The 15,474-nt window shown below is 41.4% G+C and overlaps 1 protein-coding gene across 1 annotated transcript; it reads left to right on the top strand.

Annotated features, from left to right (window-relative positions):
- Positions 1–1,312: 1,312 nt before the first annotated feature.
- On the top strand, positions 1,313–3,782 carry LOC139833152 (uncharacterized). Its single transcript, XM_071823332.1, has 4 exons — positions 1,313–1,363; positions 1,476–1,694; positions 1,767–2,249; positions 2,781–3,782. Exons 1-4 carry the CDS (start codon positions 1,313–1,315, stop codon positions 3,780–3,782), a joined length of 1,755 nt encoding a protein of 584 aa, XP_071679433.1.
- The last annotated feature ends 11,692 nt before the right edge of the window (positions 3,783–15,474 follow it).

The raw sequence follows: 15,474 nt of genomic DNA, 5'->3' as shown, positions 1-15,474 counted from the left end.
TTTCAGATTCTTGTATGTTATGCAACCTACTATTCGGAGAAATTAAGAAATTCGAATTTCCATTTTTTTTGCAAAAAAAAGTTTTAAAAATGGTAAAACCGCAATAACTTTTGCATACGACGTCGGAAAAAAACGTATAATATATCAAAAAAATCCTGGGAAAAAGTTACATCCGGATTCACCAGGGTTAACCTAGTTAGACAATTTTTAGATTCTCAAAATTCCAAATGGAAATACAAAAGCAGGAAGATTTTAGTTTTTTCTATAAATTATGGATTTTATATTTTTTTATTTTTTTAAAACCTAAAATTAATAATTTCATTCTGCATAAAGATTACTATCATTTTTACCCAATTTTTAGATTTTCAAATTTTTAGATTTTAGGTTTGGCAAAAAAAATATTTAATTAATTAATAAAATTAAAAATAATACAAATTAAAAAGTTAATGTTTATTTATTTATTCAATATTATTATTACATCATTACTTTTATTTATTAAAACAATTATTTGAAATTCAAACAATAAAGAAATGTGACATCGATCAACATGTTAATAGGATTGATATGGTACTACTATCACATACATGCGCGCGAAGCACTTGGATGCGGAACGGAATGGAACTCGGAAGTTAAGCGTGCTAGAGGTGGAGTAGTGGGAGGATGGGTGACCGAGCGGGAAGTTTGACCACGAGTAAGTAATTTGACTAGAGATAAGTGTAGTTAGAGATAGAGACTAAGCTATGCAAATAACTGAAATAAGAGAAATTCTGAAAAAAAAAAGAAAAAAAACGGAGTGAAAAAATTAGATATCCAAATGAATTAAAAAAATTTAACGAAATAGCCTTTAGTCCCGGTTGGGGACACCAACCGCGACTAAAGGTCCTTCGCCCAGGCGCATGGTAGCCGCCCACGTGGACGGGCCTTTAGTCGCGGTTCGTAAGCAACCGCGACTAAAGGGGGGGGCCTTTAGTCGCGCTTAATTAGTCGCGGTTGCGCAACCGCGACTAATGGCAGTTGCGAACCGCGACTAAAGGCCATTTTTCTACCAGTGTTTGTTTTCTTTTTTGAAAGCTCAATGGTGGGGGGAACCCCACCTGAAGTGATTTTATTACCGGTGTTGCAGGGGCGAGCCCAGCTCGCAGAATACAGGGCAATACAGGGGGTTGTTGATTGCTAGAGATTCAGCAAGAGACGAGCCACTAGTAGAAAAAGGGGCTTCAGTCCCGGTTTATTTGGACCAGTCACGTACACGAATGGTGGATATAGCCTCGTCCGGTTTCCTGTAACAGGTCATCTGGCGAATGAACTCGCAATGATTTACCTGCGGGCGACGAAGAAGGCGATGAAGAGCATGCTACAGCAGGCATGATCATAATTGATAAATTTATTTTATTTATTTTACAAACATAAACCAAACTAACTGTGTTTTTTTACCACTTGAGCATGTAGATGACGTCGATGGTAACCCATATCAGGATGCTATCAACCTAGCGCAGTCCACTAGATTTGTTAGCGCCAGGGAGTACTACTGCTTCAAGTTACAGATACGGAAGGGGCTCTTTAACATCATTTTGTTCGGCGGCCGCCTCTTCGAACAGTGGGCTGTTGATATGTACATCAAGATAGAAACTATGAGGCTTGACTGGTACTCAAAGCCAAGCAATCAAAAGACTATACGAGCTGATCTATACCAGGTAATTGATATTATTAATGTTTCACGAATATGCATGAACTGTTCTATCTTCTGATTTTCTTCTATTCTATAGGGTCTGGTTGACACTATTGATGCTGGCGAGGCACGTGGTGATCGGATTGGCAAGAGAATCGTTCTCCTGCGAACTTTTCCAGGCGGTGACAAAGACATGCAAAGAAGATTCCTTGATGCTATGGCTATAGTCCAACGTTGGGGCAAACCGGATTATTTTATCACAATGACTTGCAACCCGTACTGGGAGGAAATAACAGAGAAGCTATTACCTGGGCAGCTGCGACAAGATCGTCTAGACCTGGTTGCAAGAGTTTACAAGGCTAAGAAGCGAGACATGATGAACTTATTGACGAAGGGCAAGCACTTTGGAGCAGTCGCAGCTTATGTACATGTCACCGAGTTTCAAAAAAGAGGTCTCCCGCATGAGCATATCCTTCTGATTATGAAATCAGATAGCAAGTTAAAGACCCCAGATGACTATGATCGGGTGATATCTGCAGAGATACCTGACAAAGAGAAGTTTCCTGTTCTACAAGATCTGGTTGTCAAACACATGTTGCATGGACCCTGTGGCCTGTTGAAGAAAAACTGTCCTTGCATGATTGATGGACAATGTCGCTTCCATTACCCTCGACAGTTTTGCAGCCAGACACAGCAGGGAAAGGATTCATACCCCATCTATAGAAGAAGGAAGGATGGGTGTGTAGTTAAGATAAGAGGAGCATAATTGGACAATAGATGGGTGGTCCCATACAACCCATTCCTTCTCATGCGATACAACTGCCACATTAATGTTGAAGCATGCTCGAGCATCAAGGCCGTCAAGTATTTGTTCAAGTACATCTACAAAGGGCATGATAAAGCATCATTTGCATTCGAGAAGGAGGTCATCAATGACGGGGGAATCATCAATGAAATTCGCCAGTACAGGGACGCACACTATGTATCTCCTCCAGAGGCTATTTATAGGATTTTCTGTTTTCACATGTTTGATGTTAGTCCTTCGGTTCTGCAGCTCCAGCTTCATCTGCCCAACATGCATTCTGTTGCCTAGAAAGCGTGTGATAATCAGGAAGATGTTGTTGCTAAACCATCATCTTCTAAATCCATGCTTACCGAGTACTTTGATATGAACCATAAATATGCAGAGGTGTGGAAATGGTTGTATAGAGAGTTTCCAGAACACTATAGGTGGATTGCCGGAGATAAGAAGTGGCAGAAGAGAAAAAATAAGAGATCACAGATCAGACGATTGGTGTATGCACACCCGGCTGAAGGAGAGAGGTACTACTTGCGGGTGCTACTAAGTCATGTCCGAGGTGCCACTTCCTTTGATGACTTAAAAACTGTGAATGGCCGGCTATGTGGTTCCTACAGAGAGGCATGTGAGCAATTAGGCCTCATTGAGCACGACAAATCCATTGATGACTGCATCACGGAGGCAGCCACATTTCAGATGCCTTGTGCTCTTAGGCGGTTGTTCGCAACTATACTGGTATTCTCCGAGGCAACAAAAATCAGAAAATTGTGGAATAAACATCTACCATCGATGTCTGAGGACTATCGCCGCGATCAACCTAATGAGGCGGCACTTGAGCAGATGGTCCTCAGAGATATCAGGGATCTGGTGCATTCTATGGGTAAGGATATTAGAAGCTACGGACTTCCAGATCTGGTTGAGACAGATGGCTCTTATGAGGCTGATTATAGAGAGGTATACGAGGAAAGACAAGTCACGGCGGACCAAGAACATCTAGATCTAATTGAATGTTTGAACAGTGAGCAGCTAGCTGGTTTCAATGACATAATGGATCATGTGACGAACCAAAAAAGTCATACATTTTTTGTTGATGGTCCAGGAGGCACAGGGAAGACGTATTTATACAAGGCGTTGCTTGCGAAGGTGCGTCACATGGGCCTAATAGCAATCGCAACCGCTACATCAAATATTGCAGCATCAATAATGTTTGGCGGTCGGACTGCACACTCCAGGTTTAAAATTCCAATCAAGCTCACTGACTACAGCATGTGTGGTTTCACAAAGCAGAGTGGTACAACGGAGCTGCTTAAATAAGCGTCCTTGATAATTTGGGACGAGGTTGCTGATGACCCACAAGTATAGGGGGTGTATCGTAGTATCTTCGATAAGTAAGAATGTCAATCCCAACGAGGAGCAGAAGGTGTTGACAAGCAGTTTCGATGAAGGATTCACTGTAAATGCTCACAGACAAGTATTCAGGGGGGTTTTGATGTAACAGATGAATAAAGTACGAGTAAGTAAAGTGCGAGAGTAACAATTGCAACGAGTGGCCCAATCCTTTTTAGAACAAAGGACAAGCCGGTTTGTTTACTTATAATAACCAAACGTTCCTGAGGACACACGGGATTTTAGTCTAGTGCTTTCGCTACATACGGCTAATTAATCTTCATTGTTTTGATAAGTGTTGGGTGGGTGAACCTATGCTAATGTACCGCCCTTCCTAGGACTAATACATACTTGTGATTATACCCCTTGCAAGCATCCGCAACTACAAGAAAGTAATTAAGATAAATCTAACCACAGCCTTAAACTCTGAGATCCTGCTATCCCTCCCGCATCGATATACCAATGGGGGCTCAGGTTTCTGTCACTCCGGCAACCCCGCAATTGGCAAACGAGTACAAGATGCATTCCCCTAGGCCCATAAAGGTGAAGTGTCGTGTAGTCGACGTTCACACGACACCACTAGAAGAATAACACCACAACTTAAATATCATAATATTGAATATTACTCAACCATACTTCTTCACTACTAACATTTAGACTTCACCCATGTCCTCAAGAACTAAACGAACTACTCACGAGACATCATATGGAACATGATCAGAGGTGATATGATGATGAATAACAATCCGAACATAAACCTTGGTTCAACGGTTTCACTCAATAGCATCAATAACAAGTAGAAATCAACACCGGGAGAGTTTCCCCTATCAAACAATCAAGATCAAACCCAAATTGCTACAGCGGTGACGATGTGCAGCGGTGGAGACGGCGGTGATGATGATGAAGATGATGATGATGGCGATGGAGATGATGTCCAACTCGATGGCGGTGACGATGGCGTCGATTTCCCCCTCTGGGAGGGAATTTCCCCGGCGGATCTCAGCCTGCCGGAGAGCTCTTTTCTCTCTGATGTTCTCCGCCTCGCAGAGGCGGCTGTGTCTCTTCGCGATCTATCCCCTGGAGCTTAGGTTTTTGGGACGAAGATGTTCGCGAAGAAAAGGAGGCGAGAGGGGGCTGTGGGCCCCCTCCTCACAGGGCGGCGCGGCCAGGCCTTGGGCCGCGCTGGCCTATGAGGTGGGCCCACCTCGGGTCCCCTCGGCTCCCCCTTCTGGCTCCCTTCGTCTTCTGGAAAAATAGGATTTTTCATATAATTTCCGTCGACTGATGATCTTCCAAAATATTGCATTCTGACGGCGCTTTTTCCAGCAGAATCCTGACTCCGGTGCGCGATCCTCCAATAATCATGAATCATGCAAAATAGATGAAATAACATAAGTATCATCTCAAAATATGAAATATATCAATGAATAACAGCAAATTATGATATAAAATAGTGATGCAAATTGGACATATCAACTCCCCCCAAGCTTAGACTTCGCTTGTCCCCAAGCGAAACTGAACTCGGTAAACAGGACCACATGTTTATGGAGTGAAGAGTCGATAAATAAAATACGGACAAGAAGCATCATATTCATTCACACAAGACATTTTAGTAAACAACTTCCTCATATAATTCAACTTGAAACAAGTATAAGGTAATCACAAATAAAGGTGCATAAGAAATCATAGTTGGTGATGGCAAACTTCGTTCTTGGTCAAAGAACAGTTAACAGGTTATACTTATCTATCGAGCATCGCTCTTATGATAAAGTTTATATGGCACAACTGGTATACTCAATCATAATAACCTCCTCATGATCATTGATAACTTGCAAAGCTATATTCATTCAGATAAAACTTGTACTAAACAAGGAAGAATAAAAGACATGATGAAGCAAATCACAATATAATGGTTTGATCACAACAACTCAAATGATTGCTTAAGATGGAGGGAAATAGGTTTACTGACTCAACATAGAGTAAAAGACAGGCCCTTCGCAGAGGGAAGCAGGGATTAAATCATGTGCTAGAGCTTTTTCAGTTTTGAAATCATATAAAGAGAATGAAAGTAACATTTTGAGAGGTGTTTGATGTTGTCAACGACTGGTAGCGGGTACTCTAACCCCCTTGCCAGACAAACCTTCAAAGAGCGGCTCCCTTTTTTTTTGTATGGCACTCCTTCCACTACAAAGGAAAACAATTTTTTTGACAAATCACTTTCGTCATGTTAAGGCCAATTTTCGTCAAGGATTACTTCGCGGTGACAAAATTTGATCGTCATGGGGTTCGTCAAGGAAGCTCCGTCATAAAATATCGGGGGTGACGGTATGCATTTTTCGTCAAGGTCAAATGTTTGATGGTGACGACCTGCAAATTCGTCAACATCAAAGGTTCATTGTTGACAGACAGGTTTGTCACGAAAAATTGCAACTTTCGTCAATATCTAAATCTTGGGAAGTTTCTGATTGGTCCAAAAAAAGCATACGTGGCCTTACATGTGGGTCCATTTGGCTTCTGACAACATGGGTCCGACGGCGCTGACATGGATATCTGTCATGTGGGACCGGCATGGTGCTATTGTGGTGGGACCCACAAAATATTATGACAAGCTGGTCCCACAATATTCTGACCGGTGGGATCCACAAAATTCAGACAAGTGGGACCAGGTTGTTGCCGACATATGGGTCCCAATAATGCTGACTGGTGGGACCCACAAATTCTGACAAGTGGGACCAGAAATTGGTGCCACGTGGTTTCATTTAATAGTGACGTTGTGACATTTTCCGTCACCTTTTGAATTTGACAAAATTTGAGAGCATTTGAATTATTTGCGAAATTTGGGAAACAAAAAAACTGGCGAAATATCAAAAAGTAGACAATAAATATCATACTTAAATGGTGGCACAAGAAGTATATATGTCTCTCACAGACCGAAAGATTCATAAGAAAATTACAATTTGAACACAAAGAAATTAAAAGACCTATGATTAATAATGTTGTAGGACGGTGGTGCAATAGATTAGTTGCCCTGGGATTGAGACATGGATGGTGGCTGGGATGTCCTCAAGAGCAAATTAAGCACGGCATCCATCTCTGTCGACCTCTTTTCATAAGCCGAGTCTTTTCTTCTTGGGCTTTCTTCACGGCTTCAAGTTCTTCCTCCTGCTTCTTCTGATCTCTTCAAATTTTTCATCTTGTTCTTGCAGTCTTGCACGCATCTCAACGTGGTACGTTTGTTTGCACGTATGGAGTTCTGCTCTTGATCCGCCGATCTTTGTTGTAGCTCTCGGATGCGTGTAGCTGAGACGAGAAGACTTCTGGAACTTGTTGCGACGCCCAATCTTGGTAGGAATGTGCTGTTGCGAGGTGGTGGATGGGCTTTTCTCGCTCAGAACTAGCTGAACAATTTGCAAATCAGTCAAATCAGGTTCATCTTCATTGCGTGGCGCCGCTTTTTTTGCCACCATTTGATCCTGCATAAAGATTACAATCATTGCATGGACAACATACAAAACTGGATTATATTATATTGCGCTAATAAGAAATATTTCTTACATATGCACTTTTTGCTTCAGCACTCATAATGTTATCCTTGTTAGTGTGTGTGATTCTAAAAAATTCAATTGGAGAGGTTTCTTCTTCCTGTTGCTTAGCCTTACGCTTGAAAAAATGTAGAATGCACATTACCATTGTACCTTGTGTATGACAAGTATGAACCGTATTGGGAAATTCAGAACACTTACTAGATGTTCCCAGTGAGCAACATAGCTTCGAGATCCGGTGGTATGGAAGCTGTTTCACAGCTTCTCTGTTCTTTCCATTTATTACACACAGTCCCTATGTTCGGTACATGCATTTTATTTATCTAGATCAGAGAAATGTAAGAATTCGTAGCTGTTATTGAAAGGAATAACGTTTATGTACCTGGTACTTCTCATCAAACCATCTTTTCACCGGTTCTTTCCAGCTTTTCTCTTCTACATGATCTGGCTTCTTGAGATATGCTTGCTCCGGTGTGAGATTTTTAATTTTCAGCCAATACTCCTTTTTAAGCCTATATCGGAGCTGCCGAATACTAACTTGCGACATATCGGTGCACACATCTTGAGCCACCTCATCATTTTTGTCCATATTAAACTTTCCCTTCAAAATAGTGATGCATTAATCGGTAGATTCTTAGATAGTTGATCATGTAGCATACTAATTAGGTTAAACCAAGATTGTACGGGACTCACCGCTCTTGTACTTATAGCATGAGGAATGACATGTTTGAGAGTTTCATCTTTCTTGTGCGTGTCCAAGTGTGTTGCAAGCGGCATTTTTTCACGAGATGTGAATACCAACCTCATTGCTCAGCTTTGCCGACTGGACATAATCCTTGGGTCTCCCGACACCAGCGGTGAATTCAATTGGCATCTTATTGCCACCATGTCTTCTTGTGTACTCATGTAGTCCATGGCCCATGGTACGTCTGCGTCCACCTCTCTTTCTCTTACTACCGCGAGATGTTGTCAATGTCTGCGAAAGAAGAGATATGAAATGATTCTCTTTTATATGAAAATATGCGGTACAGTGTTTAGTTTTTACAAATTTTCATACCTTGCCGCTCAAAGTTTACAATTTGATTGTCCTCAGGAGATGAGGTGCTGCCTCCAGATGTCATGATCTGGTTAGGTGAGGGTGCTCCTTCAGCGTTCAGACCAGCAGTGGCCGTCGGCTCATCGAGATGACCCGACTTCGAGGTTCGGTTGTTGCCATTGATCTTGTTGCAATGTTGGATGGTGCAACTTCGGGTATGGATCGCTTCTTACATTGCAACTATTGCGAGAAGAAGCAACTATCTACAAGCAAAGTAGAGGCTACATTAGTAGGAAACATTTAGCATGTACGTATTTCCTATCATAGTTCAGACATAGTTCCACGGACACAGGCTGAAGTTTTGCCGATAGTGCGGCGATCCTCATACGAATGAAGATCATCATCGGCGGTAGCTATCTCTTACGGATTCGGTTCATACGAAGGGTCCTCTTCGACCTCCATCTCTTCGCAGTCTGTGTCCTTTAGATTGTTACTAGTTCCTATTTGTACCCCACCATACACTAATGTACGTGCAAAACCAGAGAAATCTTTCTGAAATTTGTGGCCAGGTCCATATCTTTCAGCGAATTTTTTTTCCATTCGTACTACATTTTCTTGCATTTGTTTCTCCTTGGCAAGCTCATATGCTGGCTTGACGGGGTTTTGTGTCTCCGCTGAAATAATCGGAAGAGCGGAGCGTGAACAAAACATAAGAGGGGGCCAATTCCATAGAAAACAGCAAATAATTGTCTTTGCAAAATATTGTACAACTGACAAATGATTGAAAACATAAGAGTCTACGTATGATGTCGGCGAACAAAACATAAGAGGGGGCATATGCCAGGCTAAGAGGACATCATGTGCTTTTAGATATCTACTAGTAACAAATAATTGACACATGAGACTCCTCGCACCTTGAATTATGCATGTCTGTTGATAGCTGGTTTCAGTCTGTTATTGGACAACTACCACCTCACATGGTGGATACTACCCTTCTGGTTGCTTGGCGGGCTTGGTATGCACGTAATGAGGTATCGGTAGTTCAGTCCTATACCGATAGAAGTTCAGATATGTGCTGATAGAAGTTCAGATATGTGCTGATAGAAGTTCAGATTTGTGCTGATAGAAGTTCAGATATGTGCTGAAATTTGATTTTTGAGTTTTGCAAGACATAGATAAACAAAAATTGTGGAAATAAATAGACCGATGAAACAAAGTACATGATTAAAAAAACTTCATTACATTGTTAAGACGTGCATTGCACGTGCAAACTAACTAGTTCCATAGAAAACAGCAAACAATTGTTCTAGATCAAACTCTGCTTCCCCACAGGCGAGGAATAAAAGTACGAAGCAATGTCGTTGTTCACCGTAGCTCGTCAGGCTGTTTTCGGCAACGGCTGGAATTAGTTCGGTTAAGTGTTTCGGCAAACAATTGTCTATGCAAAAGATTGTGCAATGACGGGATGGCAAAGATTGTATAGCACGACATGATTGTCTCTGCAATAAAAACGATAAACCCTATACGTATGATGTCGGGATTGGATCTATCAAATATGCAAGATCTAGATATAGGTCAAACGGGCGTGGTAGACATGTAAAACCGATCTCTCGATCTAACCATCCGAAAAACACAACAACAAGCCGATCACCGACAGATTTACCTTGGCATTTCTTCAAGCCGGGCGCCTTCTTCGGCGTGTGTGCGTGATTTTCCTTCCCCTCGACGTTTCGACGACTGCCGGCCATGGCGACCACCGGCCGGGGAGATAGATGCGAGATGGAAGAACGTCCGGCGAAGACACCGGATCGGGGTGAGCACGAGAGGATGAGGTCGGGGTGGGTAGTTAAGATGCTCGTAAATCATGGGGTAGAGGCACGACGTATATAAGGGAGGGCGAAATATTTGATAGGTGGGGTGCGCGGGAGGAGTGGAGGGAACAAAAAATTTAGGCGTTTTGGCAGCCGGCGTACTACAATTTGGAGGGAACAAGTTTTTGCCGTGAAAGAAAAAATATTACTCTGAAAATGGAACTGTACATGTATATTTTAATTAAAAAATGACAGAAAACGAGTAAAACTCATAATAAATGCTAAATTCAATGTAAAATCATCAGTAACTAGTGGGACTGAGTAAATGTTGTGACATTCATGTGGAAAATTCAAATTTAAATTTTTCATGAGGTTTGGTGTAGTTTGATGTGAATTTACACAAGTGAGGGCATTTTCGGCATAACGGTCGAATCGTCGACCCCGGAAGTTGTAAAACCTTTTGCATGTGAGGTATATGTGAGAACACATCCCACATATACATGTTATTGTTCACACATGTGAGATTTTGTCTGAAAACACTTGTGGAACCTCATGTTGGTTGGGTCGATCCATGTGTGGACCGACATCGATCATGTCGGTGAAGGGCTCTTTTTCAAGCAAGCTGCACTTCAAATACTCAGATTGAGCTGCAAATTTTTGTGAGTGGTCATGAAGGGTAGGTATGTGTGCCTAAGGAGTTTCAGATTTTTCTGACAATTTTAGGTGTTTGTTGATTTTTATTAAAAAATGACGAGAAAACGAGTAAAACTCATAATAAATGCTAAATTCAATGTAAAATCATCGGTAACTAGTGGAATTTGGGTAAATGTTGTGACATTCATGTGGAAAATTCAAATTTAAATTTTTCATGAGGTTTGGTGTAGTTTGATGTGTTGAAGTGATGCCTACTTTGGTATAATTGTGCACTTCGTCCACAAATGAGCATTTGTTTTTTATGTATGTTGAAAAAATGACTAACATGCCATAATTGTTCTGACCTAACCTATAGTCCGAACAAAGGCATGTAGTCAACATTTTGTTGTACATTTGAAGTTGTAAATCATATGGTTTTAAATAATTTTGAAGTGCAACTTTATGATTCAATGTATTTTTCGGTGTGCTTTGATGTTTTGCCATTGTGAACTTATTGACGAGAGATTACATAATAGCGAGTGGGCTCCATTTTTGCATGAGATACTTTGTGTTTGACCTTTGAACTTACAGGATAGCAACCACCATCTACCCCACAGCCTCATTAAATAGCGGTTGTAGGCGATTACTACTACTTATTGTATTTATAATGCCCCTGGTTGGTTTTGCCTTCTGCCCTCCCTTGTTCATGCGGTGAAGCAAGTCTCCTTCATCTTCTTTCTCTCTCTTTTGTGCTGAAAAACTCTTTTCTCTACGAAGATTTTCGTTTGTTTTGAGAGGTAGGAAAATATGTTTTTACATGTCACTACTTCACCTCACCTCCTTTTTCTCTGTTTGTTGAAAATCCTTTTTGTCCTCTGAATAATCTTGTTTGTTCAGAACTATGGATATATGTGTGTATGGTTTCAGATCTATGGATATATTTCTATGAATATGCCCTACCTACCTGTATTTTTTACTAGCTTTGGTAATTGCTAAATATACACAGGATGAACTGTGTTGTTTGTGGTTCGATGGGCAATCATTGTCGGCAGAGGCGGGAGACTCTCGGTTCATTTCGTTGTTATCTTGGAAGCAGATTTGATGACTTTATGGTATATATCCTTTTTTAGAATGTATCTTTTTTGTTGACAGATTCTAGACTATATCCTTATTTTTACGCATTTTTGTTCTCTTGTTTTTGTTGTGCCTTGTTTTGTGAGGAGGCAGTTCAACAACCTTGTTGGTAATATCTTTTTTGTCGTTACATCGGATGACGTGAAGTACAAATAACATGTAAAGAAAGGCAGTTCGAAGACACATGTTTTTGGTACTGGATACCAAAAATTTCTTCATGACTACGACACGAAAGTTGGTGACTTGTATCATGTTTGGGTTTGATAGTGCTCTGAACTGTTTGGGAATTTTGCAGTAGGTCCTGATGGCACTGAAAAGCATCGTGTCGATGGTAATTCTGTTTTATCCTTTACCATGTGTTGCCCATTTTTTTTAATATAACTGATGTTATATCTCCTCTTTTTTTATTCTTTTATTAATTTTAAATTTGTATGCAGAAATTCCAACTGCAGTTGTCCACACTAAAGGTGTTATGCTTACTACTGCTCAAACATTGAAGAAGGAACAACTTCTCCGTGAGCGTGGTCTTGGTCTTGGTGTTGTTTTTGTGCACACCTTGACGAATACTGATTTGAAGGGCAATGGACTGGTATAATTCTCCTTTTCTTTATGTAATCTTAGTTATCCTTTATATCCTTCCCATATATAATTTAATTTTGATTATTCAGCGTATACCGAAGGAAGTTGTTAGGTCCTTGAATATCTCTGAAAGCGGGGAGGCATGTTTTTTTGTTGATGACTATGGCTACCACCCTCAGGGTGCATACTACACTACTACTGATGGAAGGATGAAGTTCGATTCCTGCTGGTCGGGGTTTACTAAGGAGTATAACTTTGAATCTGGGAATGTTGTTCTCATTCTTTTCAACCAGGGCGGCCGTGGTGGTATTGAAGTTTCAGTTGATATCATATGATATAATCTTTATCATATGATATAATTGTTTTAGTCTACAATTTGTGTGTGCCCATTGTGTGTTTATGTCATATCGCTACCCTGGCCGCTCTTGTGTGAAGGGATTGTATAGTGGGATTATGTAGGGGGTACACTTTACGATTGACTATTTGGTCCTGCATTTTTTCTACTGCCAGTTCAATTTTCACTGATTTTAATTGTACATTTTTTGCAAATTAATATGTACTTCCCTGGGCCTTAGGAAAAACAGAACAAGCCCACTAGGCTGGAAGTTAAACAACTGGGTATGATTGCCCAGGTTCCAAATAACAAAAGTAGAACATAGTCTTTGAAACATGACATAGTTTAACCATGAACCTCCAGGGGAACAACTAAACAGAAACTAAATTTAGTGGAGAACATGAGGGCCAACAGCTGGACCGACGAGCGGGATGAGGCCAGTCCCGACGTAGTCCACGAGGAACTTGCCAAAGGCAGCGTGCTTCGCCTTGCTAGCAGGATTGTGCTTACGCTTGCTACCTTTTCCAACTCCCGTCGCGTCTTTGGATCGGACACTCGAGATCGTTCGGGTAATCCCTGCCGCAGAATTTGCAATGTGGCTTTCCGTTACGACGGAAACGGATCTGGCCGATCTTGACTTCTTGAACGAAGCGGCTCTTCCGGTCCCGGTCCTCCTTGTCGCTGTCAACGTCCTCAGAGTCTTCATGCGATTTTGAAAGTAAAGAAGAAGTGAGAGAAGGAAATTAACTGAAATACAATTGAAGCATTAAATATTTTTGTATGAACATTATTAAGAATTAATCATGTAGAATCAACATTTATGATCTAGATCCAACCATACATAATTACTTCACTAATATAAATAACCACCAATTTAAACTGTTGTCACAACTTGTTCATGGGTAGTCCAATCATTATTTCAGTATTATAACTAAGCACCAATTTAAGAGAAAATGGTGATTATAAATTTCATGGATCAGGGATCAATCATTTGTTCCCGAAGATGTCTTGATTCATAAAACAATATGGATTCATGACGTCAATAAGCAGGAATTGAACAAAAATTATGGTCATAAATTACATGCAACTGATAATTCATTTGTTCCCCAAATTAAAATGATGTACACACTATGGTTTCATCGTATAAATAAGCACCAGTTTAAGACAAATGGTGATTATAAAATCCATGTATCAGATCAACTAATAGTACATATAATGTAATTCTTGTAATCATAATCACTCTGGTATGATTCATATTCGGATGAATTTAAGTTTGAAATGCAGTGAGCGTTACACTAAGCAGGTATGATTCATCACACAAAAGGAATCATTACAGTTGAATCAAGATGTGCATCAAATATTACAGATCTAGTAACTACAAACCATAAATCAGATGAGCAAGAACCCCAGAATCATCAATTTGTACAAGAAGTCGCAGACAGGGCAAATCAATCTACCCTATGAGCAAACCCTATGGTGAACAGTAAGATCAAGAAAAACAGGGGATCGATCGGAATAGTAGAGTACCTCGCTGCAGTTGTCGGAGGCCTCCTCTTCGAACTCGTCGCACTCTCTGGGGCCATATAGCTCGCGGTACTGCCTGGAGTGGCGGTAGAACGGGTCATTCGGATCGAAGCCCTGGTCATCTGCTTGTGCCGCTGGAGCGAGGACGACGTCTCCCTTGGCCTCATCAGCGACGACGACCACGGCCGGTTGGGCGGAGCCCTCCACGGTCACGGCGCGGCGAAGAGCGACTCCAGTTCCGGAAGAAGATCCCGCCTCCGCGACGTCGACTACTACCGGACCCTCGCTGTCGCCTCTGTCGACGTTGACGACCGCACTCGCCTCCGGCTCATCTCCGCGAACACGCTTCATCTTCGGGATCTTCGGTGGAAGGGGAGGTCGGTGTTGCGCTGGTGGAGGTGCAAGCAGGGTTTTTCGCCAGAGATTGGGGAATAGAAGTTGTGGGTGGGAGAGACGATGGGGCCGATGGATATACAGTAGGTGCTGCCGTTTGGGTTCCTACGTACGACGCGTGGGTGTGAAAACGTGGATTGCTGCATGTAGTCAGTCCACTTTCCCATTACTTTGACATGGGTCCCACGCATGACGGATGGGCTGGCACAGAATTTTCAGTATGGGTATTAAAAACTCTAAAATATTTGAAATACGAATTAGTGATCACACATAGCCTCTTCTTGAGTTTAGGGGATGAATTTTTTTCTAGTTTGTTATTTTCCATGGAAAGTGTTAGCCACACATTGGCCAATACACAAGGTTTGGAAAGATTTCAACAAATTTTCAATTTTATATGAAAGTTTGAGTGTTTGGTGAAACCTAGGTTGACCTAATTGCACTAAGAGGTTGTCAAACCTTTTTCCAAGTGAAACTTCTGTTGTAGGGTAATGTGGTGACTTTAAATGCCCCAAATCCAAGGTGGTTTGGTCAGTTTTTGGCAATTTTCCCCTCTTTTCGTCCGAAAACCCCTCGCTCGACACATGTCCACCATGGGGACACCAAGCCACCAACTCCAAAAAATCAAAACCCATAG

Source organism: Lolium perenne, chromosome 7 (genome assembly GCF_019359855.2).
Source record: "Lolium perenne isolate Kyuss_39 chromosome 7, Kyuss_2.0, whole genome shotgun sequence".
Lineage (NCBI taxonomy): Eukaryota > Viridiplantae > Streptophyta > Magnoliopsida > Poales > Poaceae > Lolium > Lolium perenne.
The sequence above is the reverse complement of the archived record's forward strand: the minus strand, read 5'-3'. Positions and strand labels throughout refer to the sequence as shown.